The sequence below is a fragment of the Maniola hyperantus genome, chromosome 21 (assembly GCF_902806685.2).
Source record: "Maniola hyperantus chromosome 21, iAphHyp1.2, whole genome shotgun sequence".
Lineage (NCBI taxonomy): Eukaryota > Metazoa > Arthropoda > Insecta > Lepidoptera > Nymphalidae > Maniola > Maniola hyperantus.
The window spans coordinates 6,724,476-6,749,701 of record NC_048556.1 but is presented as its reverse complement, the minus strand read 5'-3'; the positions used below and the strand labels follow the sequence as shown (position 1 = coordinate 6,749,701).

Here is a 25,226-nt window from a genome sequence, read left to right as displayed (position 1 = left end):
TGAAGTTACTAATGTGATAAACAGAGACGCAGCTAACCTATTTTTTGTCCCTTATCGTGTAACTGTTTTTTTTCAAGAATATATACAACTTACATACAAGAAGTTGCAACTTTGAGAATTCGTGGCGTAGTTGTATTTCTCATGAGTTATTTACTTGTTTTCACATAAAAAACGTTTAATACAAATATTGTGGATCAGTTAATACAAATATTGACTACTAAACAATGGTAATAATTGTCGTGTTATTCATCGTTACGTCGTGCTATCGCTATCTCATACGCGGTTACACAGTACTTACATCTACCTATTATTCTATCTACGTTGTAGACCAATTTTCACAGGTGATAGGGTAGGTCATATAGTAGATAATCTATGGGGTAGGTAGTAGATTATATAAATTCCATTCAAAGTAGTATAGACTAGAGCTACTTGTTTGGTTATATTGGCAGGACTGTCTATCTGTCAGTCACTGTCAGTGTTATAACCTTTTGTGGTTATAACGTTGGTGTTAAAGCATGCAATCCATTTCATACATTTGTTTTCTATGTCTGTATCTATCAAAAACTCAAATTAAAAATAAATACCTACCTACCTATCAAGATACCTATACTTTGTAAATAAATAAAAGGAAATTTCGTTTTAAGAAATTGTGGAATCGTAGAATAATCTTCCATTTCACACTTCATTGGGAGGTAGTAGTGCCCAAAGCCTACAGAGGATAAGCAAAACAAACATGAACCAAATGAACATGCACGTACCTATGAACCCCGTAGGGGCGAATCCCAACGTTGGCATGCCTATGTCGGTATCCTTAGTACCAGTACCATCGCCGCAACAAATGCAAGTACAACAAGCTATGCCACAACAGACGCAGCAGGATAAAATGGATAATATATCTAAAGTTAAGACATTGATGGGTTCCTTACGCGAATCGTTACCTGTGAGTATAAAACTGTAAACCACGATTGTATTTAAACTTTATTAGTAGTATTAACTGCCCCGTTAGTCTAGTGGCTAGCTCATTCGACTGCAGATCAAAATCCCAGGTTCGAGGCCAAGTTCTCAGGCCCAAGTCAGGCGAAATAATTGATTAGAGAGTTTCTGTTAAGAAATTCTCAGCGACAGCCTAGTGTTAGGAATTAAAATTAAAACTGTTAGTCCTGCAACTAATCTCCACTGGTGTCGGATTGCTGTCCTACAACTAGACTAGACTGTGTAGTGAGTTCGTCAATAGCACCTGTGTTTGCACACACATATTTTGTGCACTAGTATAGCTCCGAATATGCTATTTTTATTTGTGTATAATTGTATATCTATTAACCCACAAGATTATTCTTCTGAAATATGTAGGTAATAATAAGCATAAAAAGAGAAAAATCTCAATTTATTTCAATTTATTATTTAAATGTGTTTCAGATGACATTGAAGTCGGCAGCTCAAATTTTACATCAAAACTACAATGTAGATTCAAATACACAGTATGTATATTTTCTTTTACTACCTAAGATAGATGAGCAATAAGTATAGTGCCTGCAAAACAAGGAGTCCAATCTAAGCACAACGTGAATGACTATATTTTATAAAAACAGATTTCAACTGGGCTTGTGTAATTAATCCATCCATACTAATATTATAAATGCGAAAGTGTGTCTGTCTGTCTGTCTATCTGCTAGCTTTTCACGGCTCAACCGTTCAACCGATTTTGACGAAATTTGGTACAGAGATAGCTTGCATCTCGGGGAAGGACATAGGCTACTTTTTATCCTGGAAAATCAAAGAGTTCCCACGGGATTTTTAAAAATCTAAATCCACGCAGACGAAGTCGCGGGCATCATCTAGTAGTCTATAACTTGCACCAACCACCATGCTGCTACTTCAGATTGGACTACTTGTTGTGCAATCACTGGTCACTACCATACCAAAGAGCAAATGTTAGTAATCTGAACAATCCTGCCACTTATAAATTATCCAAATTGAAAGATAGTCCAAATTCCCAGCTATCACCAACCACTCATAACGTTAGACGATAAAATATCCGGTAATAGACGGTAATATAGACAAAATTGAATTGAAATTGAGTGTTAATCTATATATATAAAAGGAAAAGGTGACTGACTGACTGACTGACTGAATGACTGACTGACTGACTGACTGACTGACTGACTGATCTATCAACGTACAGCTCAAACTACTGGACGGATCGGGCTGAAATTTGGCATGCAGATAGCTATTATGACGTAGGCATCCGCTAAGAAAGGATTTTTGAAAATTCAACTCGTAAGGGGGTGAAATAGGGTTTTGAAATTTGGTAGTCCACGCGGACGAAGTCGCGAGCATAAGCTAGTAATAAATATTTCATTTAATATTATATTTCAATTATATGCAGTACAATGTTAAATGTTTTTACTATTGCAGAAAAGGCATGGATAATCCTGTACCAAGATTTGACAAGAATTTAGAAGAATTTTTCTCACTTTGTGATCAAATGGAGCTACACCTTGTAAGTTTATCTTTTTTAGAAATATTTATCAATTTATCCTATAGAAAAATTAATGTATATTGTCTGTCTGTTTCCTATGTGTTTATCCTTAAATTAATTATGAGTGTTTATCATTCATCCCATTGAGATGAAACTTGTAAAGTAATTATTGTGTGATTTTAAATTTTGTATTAGTACTATCATCAAACAATAGATGGCGCCGCAAGTGATTCAAACAAGGTATATTGCAATGCATGAAGTCTTAAAATAATGAAAGAATTTCATAATAAAAATCTAAATACTCATCTAAATGCTTATACATTCAAAGCTGTTTTCCAAACACTTGATGGAATAAATTTGTATTAGTTCTGTCTTATTCCACAATTAAAGTATATCTAATCTATTAATTAAATTATAATACAAATATAATATACTAGTTTATTCCCACGACTTGTTCGCATGGATTTAGACTATTTTGATTTTCGCAAAATTCTTTCATAGTGCACCCCTAGGGTACTGAAGGAATATTTTCTACAAATTTCAAATGTCTAGATTCATCGGTATAGGCTGTATGTAGACAACACACGGTACTCACATACCTCAGTCACGGTACTTACTGTTTTATAGACTACTAACTTATTCCTGCGACTTCGTGCGTGAGGACTGCACAATCCATTCTTAGCGGAGACTTCATAATAGCTATCTGCATGCCAAGTTTCAGCCCAATCTGTCCAGTAGTTTAAGCTATGCGCTGATAGATTGTCAGTCAGTCAGTCAGCTTTACCATTTATATTTATAGGCTACTTGTGTAAACTAGATAATTTCCGCGGGGTTTTATATTTTTAAAAGTCCTGTGGAAACTGTTTGATTTTGGGGGGTAAAAAGTAGCTTTTTTCATTTCCAGGATACAGGCTATGTGTACCAAATAGATGATGCCCATAATTATGTCTATACTATTTTTTAAATCCCATGGGAACTCTTTAATTTTCCAGGACAGAGAGAAGCTTATGTCTGTCTATGTCAGAATCTGTTGATTGGCCTTCTAAAGCTAGTAGATGGACATACACACCTTCACATTTATAACATTAGTATGGATTATGTTTATTCAAATTAGCAACAATGTAACTGTTGCTAACACATTCTAATTATAAACAATCTGTGGTAACTTTTCCAACCATCAGGTAAACATGCAATGTTTCAGACATAATTATGAATGTCACTTATTGACTTTCAGCTTATTTATTATTATCGGTGACACTTGGAATTTTCTTTCTAAGGGTTCAGACAGACTGTGTTTGGGCTTGGGCTGCAAGCCTACTGCAAAGTTGCAGTTGGGATGCAATTGTAGTTGCATCCCAACTGTTACTTTACTCCAGTTTATGGACAAACTTAATATACCCTAGTATACCTTAATATACCTTGCAAGTATTTCAAATAGCTTTTAGCTAAAGTCCAGGACAGGTAAAAACGGAAAAACTTTTGTGCCATATAGAGAACTCTAATCCACTCTAGTCAATGCCTGGGCCCAGCAACAAAGTTAAAAAAAATACCATCTTGTGATGTATGGACAACCCCTAACAGTACCTAGATAAATATACCTACTGCATTACTTTGTAATGCTTAGCCAGTAAACATCTATGCGAGAATGTATCTAAGAGCAATAATTAACTTATTGACCCGGCAACCAATTGAATAAGTTATTGGATACCTTATCTGTGATGTCTTCGCATGACTCCTTACTTATCAAGCTGTGACCAATAACAAGCCATGTACAAGCAATGGTAAAGTTTGGGGCACACTAAGAGTGGTCCCATTTATTCGTTTTCCAGACAAGGCAAAGGTCTAATCTCCCCTATTTTGTACTTATATGAGACAGTCAAATGAAAATTTTATCTACTTAATCAGCAGATTTTGAAACTTGAAAGGTTTCAACTTTATTTCATAGTATTTCTGTTACTATTAGGTACTCAATGTTGCTTTCATTAAGACTTTTTAAGACCTCAAAGAACAAGTTACAACATACTTATTTTGATCATACATTCTTTGTACCTATTTGTCTTCTAAACACCACTCAACGGTCAAGGTGGGACCAAAATATGAAAGGTTGATGTTTCAAACCCGATCCGTTGTACTTACGCGTACCACACTACAAGCTATAGGCTTATAGTTAAAGGAGAAAGGTGAATACTGTCATGTCTCGTGTATGACATGGCATGGCTAATATTCTTTAGAACAGTAAATACTAAATAAAAGTATTTAAAACACAACTCATGTGTATCACTAACTTTATATTGCATTATATCTTCCATATATTATTGTGACGTGACAAGTCGTACGATTACGTACATGCATTTTTAGGGTTCCGTATCACTTTGTTGTCTATCGTGCCTATCAAGAAAACCTATGACGTGATTCCCGTTGACCTAAAATCATGAAATTTGGCAACACAAGTAGGTAAAGGAAAAATCCAAAAACGTTAATTTGTGGTTACATCACTAAAACATAATTAAAACGTGTTCATGAACAAATGATTAGTATATTCAACTTTCAAAGTAAGATTACTATACCAAGCGGGGTATCGTATGAAAGGGCTTTACCTGTACGTTCTAAAATATATTTTTATTTATTTTTATGCATAATAGTTTTTAATTTATCTTGCAAAATGTTGAAAAAATACGACTGCAGTACGGAACCCTCGTTGCGCGAGTCTGATTCACACTTGGCCGATTTATTTTTTTGTTTTATTTGTCCCCGCTATTGATATGTTTATTTACACCACTGCAACGATATGTAATAATAACATTAAGTAAACAGTATACAATTTGAAGAATACAATTATCTAAGGAGGAAAAGATTACAATCTTTTCCTCCTTAGAAACTACTTAGGCAGAATTTCTTGGAAACTACTATAAAAGTTTTATCATACCTAAATATTGGCATACCACTGAACTACTGAGAAATAAATTGTATCAAAAATATCATGTATTTTAAAAACTGCTGGCGCTAAGCTGCAATTAGATCTAAGATGCACCTAATTAGTAGGTAAGTGATGAATGATCATGCAGTCTAAGCTAGATGCACCTTACTAGTAGATGCTTTCCACTTCACTGAAGAAGATTCACGTTTCCTTTGAAGGTACCGAGGACCAATATTAAAGATAGCGGAAAAATGGGAGCCGAAAGAGCATTCCATAATCTAGCTGTACGTATTAGAAAGGAGGAAGTAGATCGCTTCATCATCATCATGTTTGTGTGCACCGCCGCTCTAGGGCCCTACTATATGAAGAGTGGCGGTGCCGCCACATGAAGGCTTTAATATGATGGTGAAACGGCGGACTAAAATTCGGCCGTCCGTCACAACGGTGATGACCCTTGAAAGGATAAGTGGAAAGTTCCATCACCGCTACCGTAGCTTGTCCACCAATTTACTTTTTAAATAAAACTGGACAATTCTTGTTTATACCTACCTACTGGATATTCCTGTAGTAGGTAGGTACCTAATCTTTAAACTTTATATTTTTATTTGTGAATACTAGCAAGAGCAATAAAATTTTCTTCATAGTAGCTGCTCCAGTTTTGGATGCTATTAAAAAAAATTGCAAAACTGTTCAGCACTAGAAAGGCGGCCATCATGCTACGGTTAAGCCATTTGACGTTACGGTGTCAAACACCGGTCTCTAGGACTGACGCTATCTTTTTCCTATAGCTAATGTTTCAGTGGCATTAATCGACGCTACATTCGGCCACTATCTGGCGGCACCACTTTCACAAACAACCGTCACTGTATAAGTCCCGCAATTTGCTAACGCGCATGGCCGCCATTTTAGTGACGTCAGCACTAGACTGAAGTTTCGAGCTGGTGGTATATTTTTATTTCGGCTCACGTCAAAATAACGTCATTTCGATGTTAATGAGACATGGTTCCAGCGCAATAGCAATTCGCAGGAATTATACAACAAAGTATATTTCACTTGATACTTGCCGTATAATTTACGTCTGTTTTTGGAAATCCCGATTTAATATATTTTTTTTTTTCAGAGAACAGCAATAACCTGCATACAGCAAGCTCAATCCGCAGCACATTACTTACCCCTCACAGTTATTCCGTCAAGACTGGACTCTGGATCGTCTACACAGGTAACTTTAAATTATTGTTGTCACATTGTACCTACTCCTATCACTGTGTGTGTCCTATCACACGTGCGAATCAGACTCGCGCACTGAGGGTTCCGTAGTACAATCGTATTTTATCGTCATTTTGCACGATAAATCAAAAACTACTTACTAGATCTCGTTCAAACCAATTTTCGGTGGAAGTTTGCATGGTAATGTACATCATATATTTTTTTAGTTTAATCAAATTCTTATTTTACAAGTTACAGGGGGGGGGGGGGACACACATTTTACCACTTTGGAAGTATCTCTCGCGCAAACTATTCAGTTTAGAAAAAAATTATATAAGAAATAATCAATATCATATTTGAAGACCTATCCATAGATACCCCACACATATGGGTTTGATAAAAAAAAAAATGAGTTTCAGTTCTAAGAATGGGGAACCCCAAAATTTATTGTTTTTTTCTATTTTTGTGTAAAAATCTATATACCAAGTTTCAACAGTATATCTCTTATAGTTTCGGAGAAAAGTGGCTGTGACATACGGACGGACAGACAGACAGACATGAAGAATCTATAAGGGTTTCGTTTTTTGCCATTCGGCTACGGAACCCTAAAAAGGTCTCATATTCGTGGGATCAGGGGATTGATCCCGAGCACGCACCTCTTTGGAGCTATGAGTGTTTTAATGAAATAAATATCACTTGCTTTAACAGTGAAGTTAAAACTGCATGCCTCAGAATTTTCCATATTGTTCTCAAAAGGTGTATGAAGTTTGCCAATCCTTACCTACATGGCCAGTCTGGTGAACTATGGTCTAAAGTTACTTTAGAGGATTTACTAAACCCTTATCATTGTGAGAGTCCCATGCTTGTAGTTGGCCTGCGATGAGTTGAGATGATGATGTACAAACACCATTTACCATATTTATTTATTTTCTTTGGCTGTAATATACCTGAGCCACTTGTCCCATCGCTGACGAGGAAGCGGCTAACTATCGACTATTTTCTCGCTCAAGCAACGTATAGCGATGTGTGTTCCGTGTTAATAAAAAAGAATTATATTAATAGTTGATCGCTGACTGTGCACACTTTAGGCGAGATCTCACCACTAGTTTGTCGTAGCGACAAGAGCTATAAAAAACCTCACTTAGCGACGATCTCTTAGCGGTTAAACACTCGTGCAGTTTGTGCAGAAATTAAATCTATGTCTCAAGCGACCGGTGCGAGTAGTCGCCCGTCGCACTTGCACAATCGCCCATAGCCCAGCGACAAAACTATCTCAACTACACACTCGCTTCTCGTGGCTCGGCCAACTCGTTTGTAGTTTCAATCTCCTAACTCGTTTCTCGGCAATCGTCGGTGGTCGGGCAAGTGCCCTAGCCGGTAGATATTACTCGAGAAGTCCCATAGCCTCCCTCCATAATATTTATTCCCCTTGTGTCCTAAATGTGCAAATTTTCGTTCTGGAGGCGATCGGGAATAAAACGAGGCAAAGAATGCTCACGCATGCGAAAACTCATCTCATATATAGGTAGCCGGTAGCTATTCTGTACACAACCTCTATACTAAAATGAAAGGTCAAAAATCAAAATCTATTGCTATCCCTTTCATAATGCTCCTTGCGGAAAAGAGTTACACTAGATTTATGCCTGTCGATTTAATTTAGAGATTACGTTTGCTAGAATTAGCCACCTATAATACGCGACAGGTTAAGATTGCAATCGGGGTGGGGACGCCCCGCACACCCGCACAGGCCAACCCGGTGCGGTCCAGCGTGGGTGACGTGCGGGTGTGCGGGGCGTCCCTCCGCCTAACCCCCGATTGCCATTTCGACCTGTTTGCAGCGTATTAAGCCATGCCTTTTTGTGTTCGTTTAACTCAGGAAATGGTCTTGTAAATCAATTTTTCATCGATTTACGAGCCCACATCCAGTTGTGTAGCTGGCTCAGATGTTCTAGTCGTATATTGTGAAAATCTGATTAAAAGTACATTATTACTGAGCAGTACCTTACAGCAAGATGTGATACATATGTTTTACTTCCTATTTCCTCGATTCTGCTGAAAAGGTCATTGGGGCTGATTAAAAAATGTTATTTTCATACTGTCTAAATATAGAACCGATACAATGTAACCGTTTATAAAATACCTTGAGCTGTTTATAAAATATTGCAGTAAATGTTATCTTGTATTTCAAGGCTTCAGTGGATTGTTTTCAATTTGCTTAAAATGTTAGGGCGGTCAGTGCAAGCTCTTGAGTTCTGCTCACATCAGATAAGTAATCGATATGACGCTATCGATCTGATCTATGCCCTGTTGTAGGTAATTGAAACTGTGACGTTGATACTACTGATTTCCTAAATGAATGTTATTAATGAAATTATTAAAACTCTTGCTATTGATACGAAATTAATAAATTCATTTACTACTTAGATACCTAATTAAGTTTGGTGATGGCCGCAACTTCGTCAGCGTGGATTTTGGGTTTTTAGAAAATCTCGTGGGAATTCTTCGTTTTTCGAGATTAAAGTACTTAGCAAGTGTAAGCTATCTCTGTACCAAACGTCAAAAGGATGGGTGTGAAAAGATAATAAACACACCTTCACATTTATATTAGGACTTAGCAGAGATTAATCAAAAACAATGGGCATAATTATAGGGCCATAGAAGAACTAAACTATTTTTTATGGTTCCGTACCCAAAGGATAAAAAGGGACACTATTCCGCAGTCCGTCCGTCTGTCTGTCCGTCTGTCACCAGGCCGTCAGCAGGCAGACCGTCTGTCATGAATCCTGATAGTTAGACAGTTGAAATTTTCACAGATGATGTATTTCTGTTGCTGCTATAACAACAAATACTAAAGAACAGAATAAAATAAATATTTTAGGGAGCTTATATATACAACAAACGTGATTTTTTTGTTTGTTTTTATAGATATTGGTACGGAACCCTTCGTGCGCGAATCCGACTTGCACTTGGTCGGTTTTTTTTATTTCTAGGACCTCGTTCAAGTTTGAGTATACCTATTCTATTTGAAGTGTAAAAGAAAGTTTATAAAACGGCAGTTAATAAGACGAAAAAATACATTTAGAGAGGTGCTGGTTCTTCATTCTATGCTTACCTAATTAGTGATTTTGTTTTGCATTTTAGTTTAGGTACATAAAGTATACGGAAAATAATTATTGATTTATTGATGTTCTAATCACTAACTCTTTTCTGACCTAAATAGGTATTACAAATCCGTATAGACCAGGGGTGTTACGGATATTCGCACCCGCATCCGCATTAATTGAGACATCCGCATCTGCATCAATTGATACGCACCTTTTACGGATGCGGATTCATATTTACAACAAGTAACGACTGCAAAGAAATTGGGCGGGGCCAGAGTGGCGCGTGCCTCGCGCGCGTTTGCTAGTTGATATCTTCGTTTGCTAACTGACCAATCAAATGTCCAAACCTGTCAAAATATTGGCATCCGCAACAACCCTGCTTGCTATAGACTATCGATTTTTTTAAAAAAATAGCTTCTTTGAAAAAGATGTGTAATAACCTCCAGCGTTTTATCATTTCAGGAGACGACGCTCAGCTATCCACAATACTTGAACACCGTCAGACTTCAAATATCATACGCAAAGGATATTCACGACACCCTCGTCGCAGCCGCACAGAACATATCGCCGGCAGAGTGACCATAGACAAATGAAACAATCCATTGAGCGGTAAATCATTTATTAAAATTTTATCTGTACTAATTAAGCCTAAACCTAAGCTGAATCATTAAAGCGTTATACATTTTACACGAGATTTTTATTCTTACAAACATTTCTAATTCAAATCGATTTACAATTCCATTTTGAATGATCGATCTTAAACAATAACATTTAATTACTTATATGTTTCCAATTTTATAGTGCCCATTACATAAAACACCTTAATAAAATAAAGTAAGGGGTAAGACACCAATATTTTTATGATTTTTGAGATCATTATAAAATGTCCTTAGAACTTCGTTTTACAATCAACACTAATTAGAAATTAATAAGTATTACAATAATAATAACAGTAATTCATAAATCTATTCCATAAAATAATATTTAATTTTGTAATAATAATGTCATTAAATTACACACAATATATTAATTTGGAACCGGCCTAAAACAATACATTTAGTACGGGAAGCCAAACAGTACTATTATAATTTAAATCCTAAACTAGAATGTATCACATAATATATAATACTATCAGTCTTTACATTGGTTTCATTTCATTAAATGCCAGTTTCTCATGCACAAGCAGATGTAGGTACCTGTAAAATAGATAAAACAAAATTAAATAACAATTGAACATTTCAAAAGTTGTATTATACAACTAGCTGATGCCCGCGACTTCGTCCGCGTGGATTTACGTTTTTCAAAATCCCGCGGGAACTATTTTATTTTCCGGGATAAAAAGTAGCCTATGTGTTAATCCAGGGTATAATCTATCTCCATTCCAAATTTTAGCCAAATCCGTCCAGTAGTTTTTGCGTGAAGGAGTAACAAACATACACACACACATACAAACTTTCGCCTTTATAATATTAGTGTGATTATTCTAGTAGCTATTTAACTTTGATAGATGTTTGATATGGCAATTGAACTCATAAAAACCTGACACATTTGTTTGCAGAGATTTGTAGAGGTCATTCTCCAAACATCTTTAAAAAGTTCTAAAATATCCAAAGTGGAACTAATGTGATCCTTACTTCTAATACCTACTTGAAGCAAATATCTACATATCGCCATCCAACTTCGACTGCCGAGCGAGTGATCGGACTCCACTGGGTCTGATCTCTCGCTCTCATTTGTTAGTCGGAGTGTTATAGCGATAAGTATGTAGTACTCAATCCAGGTATATAATATAGATTCATGGGATAGCACTACTTATACACGTGTGAGTAAAGAATATTTGTGTACAACAGAATAAATACCGAGATATATCTACTATACTTGTTCTTTATAGAAATAGATAGAAAGAAATACTTTATTGCATACAAAAAATATTACATAACTATTACAGAAATTAAAACTAAAAAAAATAAATTGTATGCAAAGGCGGCCTTATTGCTCACAGCAATCTCTACCAGGCAACCTTTGGTGAAAGGAGAAACTAGGTGTGTTGGATAGTACTTACACGCAATACAGAAAAAAAAATATGAAGTAGTATAATTTTATGTAATATAATTAACTAACTATTTCAGTAATACATACATAACTATCATACATATACATAACTATTATAAATATCAATATATCCGAAATATAAATATATATATATATATATATATATATATATATATATATATAACTACATACCTACATATATTATAATAGACACACATTTATTATACCTATGATCGAATAAATTAACTATTATAGCATCGATAAGTATAATTCTTTAAGACGATTTTTGAATATGGGCAAGGATTTCGAATCCCGGATATTTTTGGGCAGAGCATTCCACAGTTGTACAACATATACTGTAAAAGATTTCCCGTAGAATTTTGTGCAGTTACGTTGTTCTTTGCATAGATACAAAAGAATACCCACACAATTACCAATATTCAATATAGCTTTGAGCTTCGACCAGTTGTTCCATTTGTGATAAAGAAATATACTGTAACTATCCAAAAACGAATAAATCAACTAGACGTGAAGTCCCTGGGGGGTGAAAGATAGTAAGAAAGGACATAAATCGACTTTATCTACTCGCCTCGCTCCTCGGCACATTGTTTGTGCGCGGACCAAGATAAACTTATTATTGTGACATAAATTGAAATATCGACGCTCTGTGGAATATTACCCTGGATAGGGTTACCATAATTAAATATTATAATGAAATATTGTTCTAAGTATCCTTCAGTACGTGTAAGGAGATTTCAATCTTACGTAGTACACAACATAGGTACAATATCAAATGTATAAGCTCGTCTATGAGATACAGAAGAAGAATGTATTATTTACTGCAGTTACACACCTGCTCCTCCAAAAAATATAAGTACTTGGTAGGTTAGAAGCAAATAAATAATATATATTTGGGGTCTGTTAACTAACAATACTATCATGGGATTTTGGAGTTATAGATGCTATTGACAAATGACTGTATCGCAATGTATCCCAGAGTTTTTGAAATCCTGCGATACCAGTATAGTGATACAGTATTGATGTAGAGTAAACATCCTCCAATATCTACCCAAAATTACTTGTTCCTGTGTCAGGAGAATCAACTTTCTTACACCAGTCTTTCTTATTTATTCATACTCTAGTGCTTAGCTGCAATCAGACCTGCTGGCAAGTGATGATGCAGTCTAAGATAGAGTGCGGTGGCCTAGAAGATGTCTATTATATACTATTTATATACTTTTGACTTGCAGGTACCCATATTAAAAGGGGAGGTGAAAGTTTATGGCGGAAGGGCGTTTCAAATCCTATTCTTTACCATTTTATCTCTTAACCAATCATAACAAATTGAAGTTCCCATAGATCGAGAAAATTGTTGTTCCTGTATTAATTGTTGCTATAAACGTTTGCATGTAGACTAAAAAGGGTGTTGTTTTCTATCGGAAAGTTACAGTGGAGCAGTTCAAGGTTACATTCATACCAGACCAAAGAGGTCAACAGACACCGTATCAGTTTCCGTACCAAGTTATTACAGAAACAGTAAAACAGTGCTGTTACAAAAATATTGTAGGACTTCTATTGTTACGAGATAGGATAGTGTTACTTAATTTTTCCGGTTACTATGTCGCTGTGGGGGGCAATCACCCTTTGATGATAACAAACTGTAAAGGGATATGATAATGGAAGTTGGAATCGTTTTGGTTTATATCCATGGCAACAGCAAAATTATTGCACGAAGCACTATGGTATATTTAATCATATATCACTCGTTTCAGGATGAGGTTTAGAGATACCGTATTAATTTTTGTATTACAGCTACGTTGGAGATAGTTAAAATTTTTCATTTTCAATACTACAGTGATCTCTTTAGATTTGTATATGAATCTATATTGGCAATATACGTACCTACATACACGTCCACATATTGCAATAATAGTTTTTATCATTTAATGTCTTGACGTAGGTTCTGCAAGCCTATATTCATGAGATAGCATGTATGTTTCTTCCGTGCCAAAGTAGGTACCTAACAACATTGTATTATGTCGATATCAGAATCAACAAGGTAATAAATCAAACTTGTAAATGTTCGTGTATTTTGTGTTCGAAGACCTTAACGGTTAGGTATCGTTGCGAATACTTCCCCTGCAAAAAGAGGTCCCACATTCGATTTTTGTGTGGGTTCACTGACGAAATTAACGAACTACTTAAGTCATTAGATTCAAGAATTAAATTATTCTTAATTTTGTTCAAGTATCATCATTCTTTGGTAAATTTACTTATTTTTACTTCGCTCGTACAACAAGGAGCAATAGGTAGCGGTTTTTAGAAGTTACGAGTAGAGTCAAATCAAAATGACACGCGTTAGTCCACGATGTGTAATAGTACGGTTCCACTATGGGGCTTCGGTAAATGATTTGAGTTCGAGTAAATTTTGCGATAGTTCGGCATTCGGCAAATCAACTGGCCACACTATTTGGAATATGTTGTGTCGGGGAAGTCGCTGTTTGGCGAATTTGTACCCTTATTATAAATGCGAAAGTGTGTTTGTTTGTTTGTTGGTTTGTGCAACGGATTAACGTAATTTTTTGCATGGGTATAGATAAAGACCTGCAGAGTGACATAGACTTTTTATCCCGGAAAGCCAAAGAGTTTCTACGGGATTTTTAAAAACCTAATTCCACGCGAACGAAGTCGCGGGTCGCTAGTTTTCAAATAAGTTTGGCAAATCAGCAGGCCGGAGTTTGAACAGCTTTATACAGTTTCTTGTATAATATGCTTTTATAACAATTTCTAGGAGCCACGATGGCTGTCTGCGCGTTCAAAGCTTTATCAACGGTCGTTTGATAAAGCTTTGAACGCGCAGTTGAAAATTATGATAATTGATAGGTACAATATTTCTAGAAGCTCATTGTTGAGTCTGATTGGGTCGATATGGGACGTACATTACATATTACAGAGTGAACATAAACATCGCTATCTCTTCAAACGGATGTCCTTTCCACATTCGGTCTTGTTTACTTTCACTATATTTTAGCATTGCATAATATGTTTGATATATTTTTAAATCAACGCAAACCTGTTAACCTAATAGCAATTTTTATTTTCGAGTAAACGTCTGGCTTCGCACAGGACAGGAAGCACATTTTTTTATTGGAGGCAAAAAATTATACACTGTACCTACATAGTTTCCATCGCTAAAAGTTTAATCAGCATAATATGCTAATCATGACTTATATTCCCCTTCCCTCTCCAACTAAGCGTAAAGCTTGTGCTAGAAGTACCTAAGTAAGACAGTAGTGCAACGGGTGAGGTTTGAACCTTACGGAATTCAGTCCGCTCTTCAACCGTTGAGCTATTGAGGCTCTAAATTGACAAGTACCTACCATCATAGTTCGGCCAATTTACACTCATTAAACCATAATAAGTATAGGTGCTACATTTAATCCTTCCTCCAAAATCTGTCATATTTATTTGTGGAAAGCGAGTAAAAATCCTTACAGTAATATCTGATATTAGCACAGACAGACAAACGCGGCGGCTGGACATTGTTCTATATAATATTAATAAGGATTTTCCCAAAAATTACGAGTATCCCGAATTGTTTATCAGTCTCTAATTCCTGTCCTCCAGCTATCTTTCAAGGTGAATTTATTTTTGCACAAACAGGCGGGTGGCCTGTTTTTATTTTTAGAAAAATATCCGCAATTTAGATAAGCACAAGGACTTTGGCTGACCTTAGTTACCACATGTTGACATATCAATCAGAACCTTCGAGAGCAGACTACCTACCATATTTTGGTGTTTTTCCCTGCATACAAACTAATGGCCCTAATTCGATTGTACATCGAACTAAGGAATGGAGGCTAGGAATAAGTTTTACGGAATTTCACGAATAAAGAAAAGCGATGGAATATTTCTTTGGCACTATATCCACGCAGATATTTAATTAATTATCTTGTACACTAGTAAAATGTCAGAAATTACAGATATTGCTATAACTTTTCATAATGTTCTCTACGAAAAAGGATAGCACTAGATTTATCTCTCTCAATCTCTCTCACTCGATCAATCGTGACAATCAGGAAGCACACATTGCAATATAGGTGTTTTGTAAGCTTTCAGTTTTACGAACGCTGAACATGTCAAAAAATCAAGAGATAGCTGCCATTTTACTAAATTGGCACGTCTCAAAGTAGTCGTAATATTTTTTATTCGGTAGCAATTTCATTTATGGAAAATAACTCAACTTACAAGTATTTTCAGCCGAAAACTTGTTGTGCGGCATACGTAATGTGGAGAAAGCCATCAGTGCCACGGAACTGTTCGTACGCTTGAGCCATCGTCATACTATGGCTCACCAGCACCTTGTCGTTCACTAGGAGGTACAATGCCTGAGAAACAAAAATTTGTAGTTAGAACTTAGCACTTAGGCGAGAAATATTTCTCTGATGCTGCCAAGAACAATAATCGGAGTGGAGACGTCATTCAGACCAATCAGATTATTGAGATATCGTATTCGTCATGTCAAATCTGATTGGTCTATTCCTGCAGGTCTGACCTCTGCGGAGTCGTTTCAGTTAAATCCTATGATAGCTATTGGCCGTACGACAGATACAAGGCCGTTATTGGGCCAACTTGTTGGGTTATGCAGTTTGGTAAACTTGCAATCACCCCTTGGACCATGCACTTGAGTACTGATGGCCAAACGTATTGCTTTTAGGTTTAAACAAACCAGTGATGTGAATCAGCAGTTTAAACAGATGCGTCATCGTCAATTCGCAACAAAGTATTGGGATCGTTAAACGTACCAATTAAATATAGAGTAAATTAAATTAATTAATTATTGTTAATTATTATATATAGGTATATCTTTCTAGGTATCTACCTGGGAATCTCTGAGTTTCATCTTCGTCCGAATGATGTAGAGGAATTGGGACATAGTGAGTTCTTGCGGCACCAAGAACTTGTTTCTGCCCAAAACAGGAATTTCTCTTTCTCTGGCGTATCTCTCTACGTACAGCTGTTAAAAATTAACAAACTTAAAATAATATTTCTAGGCACTGGTAAACGATCACACTCGTTTGTCAACCGAGGAAAATAATTTGTTCGACCAAGCTGCATACTACCAATCGTTGGTCACGTAGATACACTTTACGTGATTAGTTTACCAACTTAATCATTTAATGCCTAAATAGGTATTCTATTTTTATTATCAAATCTGCCGTTCCAAACATTTAGATGAAAAAGAATAAACACGACTACCGTAGTAATTTGATGTTCGTTAAAGTCATACAAGTGCTATTTTTAAACATTTATGGTTTTGTTTACCAAATCAAGGGTAGCCTACTGATAAAATAACACACATTACAAAAATGTATTTTATGCGTGGTTACTATTTGTGTATGATAATGCATAGAAGTACCTACCTATCTACCCTTTGCGTTATCTAGGCTAAAGCATTCAAAATTATCGTGTTAAAATTTTGTCTGTATTAGTTTTTCTATACTTAGTCTAAGTTAACTAAATTGAAGACTTTTTCAAATACAGTATCAATATTATAGTATTAAATTATATATTGCTCTTACCGGGATTTTGTTGGGGAATCTATCTCTGATCACTTGCACCTCTTTGTTTGACCCCGTCATATCTGCAACAAAGTATATTCAATTAATGTAATTATTTATCAATGTACTTAGTATCTACATTGCAATAACACTGTACCTAGTTTAATAACGAGTTACTAACCTACTCAGATCTAATATCTGTAATTTTCTCTGGAATGAGTTACTAACTTACAGTTAAGCACAAATCGGGCGAAAATCGTGGAATTCCGCGCACAATATTTCACCACATTTTTTTGGCCTTATTTGCTAGGACTTTGTGCTCGTCTGGTTTGCAGACTAGTGAACTAATTCTGACTGAGTTTGGAGAATCTTTTGTGCTGTGTAAGATTTTTCTCAATCAGTGCAGTTTTGAGTGATGCGCTTACAGTTAAAGATAGTAGAGAAAAGAAGTAACATTGTCACTAACCGTCTTGATAACCGAAAACTTCTTGAGAGGCGTATGTGATGTAAAGGAAGCCATCCTCATCGCCGTAGAGGTCGTAGGCTTGTGCCATAGTTAGACTCATGCTTAGCATCGATCTGTTGTTGATTATTAGATAGAGAGCCTGTCAAAAGAGAATAAACATCGTAAGACGGTTTCAAGGTCTCTGATACATCAGCTTGGAGTTGGTATTGTCTGCTTTCTGTCCAAAATGGGAGACAATTGAACTTTGAAATAACTTGACGCACCAAAAGAAATGTTCATTTTGTCTTAATTTCTAGGGTCATGCACGGGTTTTTCAAGTATTTTCAACAAAGCAACATCGGGCATCTTACTCTATGAAGTAGATATCTATGTTTTAGTATGAATAACTTTTTATTATTCAATGTTGCTTTTGGTCCTTCGAGCAGGATATCCGCCAACACTAAACGCAAATAATAAAAATCAAAACTCAAAACATTAATCCAGTTTTGAACGACTTGAATAATAATTTATTTATTTTTTGAAATATTAAAGTGTAATTTAGAGCACATAAGCCATTTAATTTAACATTTATTAAAATCATAAGACAACCATCTGTATTCGATACACAAATCAAACAAGTAATGACTTGATTTATGAATTAAAACATCTGTTTTTTTTAGTGTCGTTAAAGATTTCATTCGTAAGCAATTAAGCAGTATAATCAATGGCCAGTGGCAATTAGAATTTACAAATCTTAATTGTTTGCTCGCCTGATGCCATGTTTATAATGTTAAAAGATTAGTTTCTAAGATAAGAGTAAAGGTGAAGTCAAGTAAGCGTAATTTTATGAGTCGCATAATTATTTATCCTACACTGAGTTTAATATTTCAAAGACCTATTTGGGGCATATGACATCTATCGCAAAATGAGTTATTGAAGTTAATGTTATGCGACTCACAACTCACAAAATTACGTTCGTTTGGCCTGACCCTAAGGCTTAAAGCGCACCGGCTGAGCCGAGCGCGGCGACTTTTTGAATAATAACTCAAACTAAGTTGTATGTTTGTATGTATAATGTATGTTGTACATAAAGTTGAGTTTAGGTAGTTATCAAAAAATTTACTCCACTCCACGTCGTCTGTTTGCGCTGGCCCTAACTTATCTTACATATTTTAAGCGCGCGTGCTTCTGCTATCACAAGCCTTTCAGGTAGGTACTTATTAGCTGGTTTACTTATCACAGAGTTGACCTATTGGTTCTTGAGTCTACTTTTAATAATATAATCCTTATCAATAGTAATAAAATATATTTGTGGAAAACAGATTCATAGACCGTCTTAGCGCCAATCGGTAGGAAATATTCCATTTATTATTCTTGGGTTGGTACTACCGTACTCGTTTAAGTATCATTCTAGTTATGCAATTAGTAATTTTTTAAGTAGATGTTCTTAGGTGATCAAGGTTGGATGTGCACTGGCTTCCATCGCCTGAGCGATCTCATGAATAACTGAGCGCTAAGCGTTCAATTTTTAGCAGTTTAAGCTTCCAACAACACTCTTTTGATGGTTGATAATAAAACTTAGCTGCTCAGGTGATAGTAGCCAATGTGTGCCCAACCTAAGCCTCAGACATAATGTGGGGCATTTCTTTTGTTATTATGTTTGTACACTTAAATTTTCAAATGTCTAATCGACATACTATCATGCACTTACTTGATTTGGCTGTATTCTAATTTTGTTACGTATAATCACTAGGAATTGCGACATTGTGATGTCTTCAGGGACTAGAAATTTCGTTTTATCCAGTGTTGGCAAGTTTCTCTCCTTGTGGTATCTTTCTACGATGAGCTGGAAATAAAATCAGTTTGTTAGCTTCATTATCATCATCTTACAACGCTTTTCTAGTGCGAGGTTTTTCGAACTATGTGCCTGCCCACTGCCACTTTCAACTTGCCAACACACAGTTCTCCTACAGAACTCCTCATTTCTGATATGATCACGTAGAGAAACTCCAAGCATCTACTCTCATAGCTCTTTCCATCACCCGCTGTTAGCTTACTCTTACATTTTTCAGGCTGTAACTATGGCCCCAGCACAGTTGTTTGAGGTGTTGCACTGTGTGTTTACAACAAAATCAATATAACTATATTGCGAAAGAATAGAAGGGAGTTAGAGAGAATAGAGGAAGTGCCAGAAGCAAATATGTGGACTAAATCTGTACCTACATGGCACTTTGAACATAATCTGTATTGCGTAACGTACAAATTAGTTGTTAATGGTAGTCGCGGGAATACACGAGAATTGCTAGGAATTTTCGGAAAGACTCCCCCCATCTATTTTAGGTGTCAACTGTTTCGGGTCTAATCTGTATTTTTACTCTAAATTTAGTTAGTAAAAAGACTTCAGAAGATCAGAATTAAGAATCGACGCCATTGTGACTTACCGGTATTTTGTTTGGAAATTTTCTTCTGATCGCCATGACCTCTTCTTTTCTTGTAACTGCAAATAAAATCTAATGTTAGGTATCTTCCCAGTTAGGTATATTTATTTATAGACGATTGGTTTCAGCTAAACAAAATTACTTACAACATCATGTAAATACCATGCCGTTTTCACCGACCAGCGGAATCAGTAAATAATAGGCATGGAGAAGAGAAATAAAAAAAATATTAGCTAGGTATCTAATATGTAGTTTTGGGTCTTGCAATGCTTTAGGTAATTTCTATTTATTATTCAAGTGGTTTTTGTTTCATTTTATTTTCGAAAAGTCGATTGTTTCGAAGAGATTTCATAAATTTCATTTTAGGAAATTCATTGCTCCAGAGGTTGTTGCATTGTTTTGGTAGGATGGCGCAAAAGTCTTTGCAGAGAAAACTTAGGCGCTCGCTCTAATCATTTTTCGAAGGGAAAAGGCGCAATATAACTTAAATAGAGGGTCTTCCAAAATATGTAAAATCCACGTTCTTTGTTAGTTTTCAAGCGTAATAACCATTTTAAATTATCGATTTAACTAAAAAAGCACGTCAAATCATTGTGACGTCACATGCCAGTAATTCATCTAGGTTCGCATACTATGCGCGTGTTTTGGCGTTTGATAAAAAGATACTGATTTGACTATAGGTAGGTATACTTGTCAAATACCAGATTCGAAAAAAACCTGGTAACTAGGTGTAGTTCTAGTATAGGCTACGTGTTACGTAGCTCAATGTAGAATAGCATTAATAGAATTAATTAAATAAATTAAGCTAACTAACATGACTAATGTTTAACTAAATAGTATCGTCGACGAAACCGGACAGTTATCATTATTTGTTTTACAACCGGCGCGGCCCCGCGCCGCTGTGCAATTCCAAAAAAATCGTGTGCTCCGAGTCACGTAGGTGAGCTTTGGGTATGCGACATTACCAAGTAGATGTGCATTGTGCAGATCTTATAAAACTACCCCCACCTGCTAAATAATATGTATTTATACAAAAAAGTACGTCCCAACTAAACCTAATGAAACTCACAAAACTTAATCGCATTGATCTCTTTTCCTCATACCTAATTACTGCACAGTTAAAATAGATCAGAGAGAATTCACTGAATGCCAACAAGCACGACTGCTTATCTTTGGTACTAGTTAGGTTGAGGCCGTTTTTGCGGGCGATGACTACCCTATAGATAGGATGGCATCTCTATTAGGAGGCACCTAGACTGACTGGTGACTGAACGGCCCTAGGCAAAGAATGACCGTAGGCATGCCAGATAGGAAAGCATCGAAACCAATTTCCTATTCTGCTATTGTGCCTATTAAGTTACATCCCATTAAAAACTATTTTCTAGAATACCTACTTCGAGATTTTTTGATTACTTTGGTTAGATTGCATAAGGCCCTAAGTTAGGAGGTAGGTAGGTACTAGGTTTACCTAAAATTAGTTGATTCTAACCAAGTAGATTTTTAGTTGGCGTACGTACCTGTACTTTGATTTTTCAGGACAAAATGTCGCCTATATCCGTCCCCGGGATTTGCCTAACTTAGTCAAAATTGATCAAAAGGCTAGGCCATAAAAAGCTAGCAGATAGATAGAGAGACACACTTTCGACTTTATAATAGGTAGCACAATACTTAGTATCGAAGTATGGATATAGATTTTATGGATGTTATAGGTAAGTATAGCAGTAAAATTGCTTAAGCGGAATTCCCTACATTTATGCCTCTAGGCATGATAATTTACGCTGTCGTGCATTGTAGATTTTTGGACTAAAAAAATTATCAAGTCATTGAATTTATTATGTAGGTAGGTACCTAACTAGCTGATGCCCCTCAGAGTGTGATCCTCGCTGCCGCGACCGCGAGGATTTAGGTTTTTAAAAATCTCGTGGAAATTCTTTGATTTTCCGAAATAAAAAGTAGCCCATGTCATTTTCCGGGTCTATATCCATTCTAAATAGTTACGTCGATCCACTGCACCGTTGCCGCGTGATTGAAGGACAAACCAACAAAAACATTTTAGCATTTGTAATATGGGTAGTGGACAGTGGTACATATGCCCGTATATTCAATGGTGTACCCGTATATTAAATATACCTACCTACCTACTTTGTGGTGGTACCTCAAAGGGTCAACTAGGTGACTTTCAAGATAGTGGTGTCCGTGTATCTGCTTTGTTATGATTCCAAACATCAAACATTAGATTCATTAGGTACTAGGCCTGCAGGCAAAAAGAAGTTTGCGCCCTTCCTTTGATGCATAATTAAGTAATAACTAATTAGCTACTACGTAAATCGATAATGTGGCGTGCAAATAGTGAATCCTAGTTTTAATAGCAACTACATACCTACTTACCTAATAATAAATAATAGTACCTACGCTACAGAAGTTCAATGAACTATTGGCCATCTCGATCGCGAAATCGTAACTTCACTAAATATACCAAAGTGGGTAATGTTTAATTCGCTATATTGATTTTGTACAAAATAACGAATCGACTGACAACTCATTCATCAAGATCGGTTCATAGTTTAGGCGCTACGGTGGAACATAATATATAAATACACACTACCTACATACATAGATTGCTAAAATCACAACCCTTCCTTTTGGCTTTGCCATAGTCGGGCAAAAATATGTCCAATAAATTGTATCAGAACCATTTGTAAACCCAAATAAGCAATAAATGATTTGATTAATTGATTGGTTGATAGCTGTATAACTATAGGTAGGTATAGAAGCCTCTCTTTTCAGTAGGTACCTATCCTAAGTATCTATAAAATTTCAATACTAAGTACCTAGTTCCATCGGGTCAATATTCTGTTATGTTTATATATTCCAGCGATACAAATATCTTTATTACTTTTATTGGTTATATAGAATATTGAATAATAATATTTAACTTTAGCTTATCTGTACACAACACCTCGTTAGGGCAATAAATGTTTTCTTGGTGTAATAAAAGTCCTACATAAACTAAAAGATTTATATGCATGTGCATTGTGCATCTACTATTATATTACTACCTATTAAAAAAAATTATAATAAGACATCCCGTTAGGTAGGTAGGTAGTTAAATTTAAAAATCTGTAAAACTGGAAACTACACACCTATGGCTTAAATTCTATATTCACTTACTAATTAGGCATTTCGGTTATTTTCTTAAAATTTCTACAAACTTGGTAGGTATTTAGTCCAAGTTGAGGAAAATACCTACTCGATCAAACGATATCTAATAAATATAGAAACTTATGATTTTATTATTTTGAAATAGCAAAACCCGTCAAAGACTAATTTACCGGTAAAATTGCTGCGACAAAATAATCAGCTTCGCACAGATAAATAGGTAAAACTTAGTTACTAACTAAATTAACAATTAAGTAGGTAGGTACCTACCTACATACAGTTGATAAATTCTTATACTTATGACCGGTAAAATAGTACAAACCTGTAAATTAACTATGTTATTAACATTATAAAAAGACTAGCTTATGCTCGCGACTTCGTCCGCATGGACTACACAAATTTTAAACTTCTATTTCACCCCCTTAGGGGTTAAATTTTCAAAAATCCTTTCTTAGCGGATGCATACGTCATAATAGCTATCTGCATGCCAAATTTCAGCCCGATCCGTCCGGTAGTTTGAGCTGTGCGTTGATAGATCAGTCAGTCAGACAGTCAGTCATCTTTTCCTTTTATATATTTAGAAAAACAACTTACCAAAAGGCTTTTTAGATTTGAAGCACTGTTTAACATTGTGGTTCACATCGTGTTTTATAAGGGTCGTTATGAAATTCAACTCCATTTTGTTAACTTTCACCGGGCGTGCTCACAGATCGCGTATTCTCTAACGATTGATTAATTAACATTTAACACGGGTGTCTCTCGCGCTCTTCCAAGTTCGACTAAGCAAAGTAAATAACCACGGCTTGATTTATTTAATGTTCACTAATGTATATGAGTTTGTAAACACCCTGAGCCTATAATCACCACCACGTAGTTTCGACGCACCCTCTCATTCATTCCTAATTTGCAGGTAGACTTTTTCTGATGTCATTCTTTCAGTATTGTAAGGTGTGTAGGTAGGTCATTTTATGGTAAGTACCTATAGGTAACGTACCCGATTGATATAAAAAACTTTCCAATGATCAATTTTTGGTGACAACACAATATTATTGTCATGAAAAAAAATTAGGTACAAGTCCGCGACAGGTTGCAATCGAGGTGTGAGGCGGGGGGACGCCCGCACACCCGCACGTCACCCGCACTCGCCTGCACCGGGTTATCATTGCGGGGGCTGTAAGGGTGTGCGGGGCGTTCCCTCCCCGATTGCCATCTCGACCTGTCGCGTACTATAGGTAGTATTGTTTTTAACAATTAATACCTACGAATTCAGTCGGTCCTACATGATGGGTCGTACCTACTCTTAATATAAAAATTTAGTTTAAACTTAGGATATCGGAAAGTTTTGATTGATAACAAAACGCTTACAACAAACATCGATTACTTCCAGAATAGTCAGGACATTGCACTAGTTCAATAAATTAGTGTTATCTGATGTGTTATTATGCAGAAACAATCATCTCTGAACATAATTAAGTTGGTATATTATTGTATAGAGCCTGTTTAGACTAATCGTTGTACATGGCTAATTGAGAGGTCAAAAGGTCATGATAAAGAGTACCTATATTAAATACCGGTCGGTTAAGGTCGATTCCGGAAAACCCGCATCAATCATTTACAATCGCAATTGTTGTGATTGGTTGTATTTATGGTATTTCTTGCTAACAATGCATTGTAGCCAATACTGAGCTAGTGTCGGTCAAGCAGAGGTGATTGCGATCGTCACACTGTAACTAAGTATCATTTTACAGTTCTTGCAATTCACGAAGGCTAGTGAACTTTACTTGTGGTAACGTCGTTTACATGGTCATTGCGTAAGTGTGCGTGCATGTCGGACCAATCAGTCGCGAGCAAGCGCTGTCGTGTCC

The 25,226-nt window shown here is 36.0% G+C and overlaps 2 protein-coding genes across 2 annotated transcripts; one reads left to right on the top strand and one right to left on the bottom strand.

The window, feature by feature from the left end:
• Positions 1–495: 495 nt before the first annotated feature.
• Positions 496–10,391, top strand: ix (mediator complex subunit intersex). The gene is made up of 5 exons (XM_034979856.2): positions 496–940; positions 1,417–1,478; positions 2,416–2,500; positions 6,517–6,615; positions 10,169–10,391. The coding sequence occupies exons 1-5, from the start codon at positions 734–736 to the stop codon at positions 10,283–10,285; spliced, it is 570 nt and encodes a 189-aa protein (XP_034835747.1). The 5' UTR covers positions 496–733; the 3' UTR covers positions 10,286–10,391.
• Positions 10,309–24,249, bottom strand: LOC117992196 (uncharacterized). Its single transcript, XM_069505764.1, has 8 exons — positions 23,956–24,249; positions 20,206–20,261; positions 19,476–19,610; positions 17,786–17,924; positions 17,341–17,402; positions 16,641–16,775; positions 16,007–16,146; positions 10,309–10,902 (listed from the first exon to the last, which is right to left on the bottom strand). The coding sequence occupies exons 1-7, from the start codon at positions 24,038–24,040 to the stop codon at positions 16,015–16,017; spliced, it is 744 nt and encodes a 247-aa protein (XP_069361865.1). The 5' UTR covers positions 24,041–24,249; the 3' UTR covers positions 10,309–10,902; positions 16,007–16,014.
• Positions 24,250–25,226: the final 977 nt, after the last annotated feature.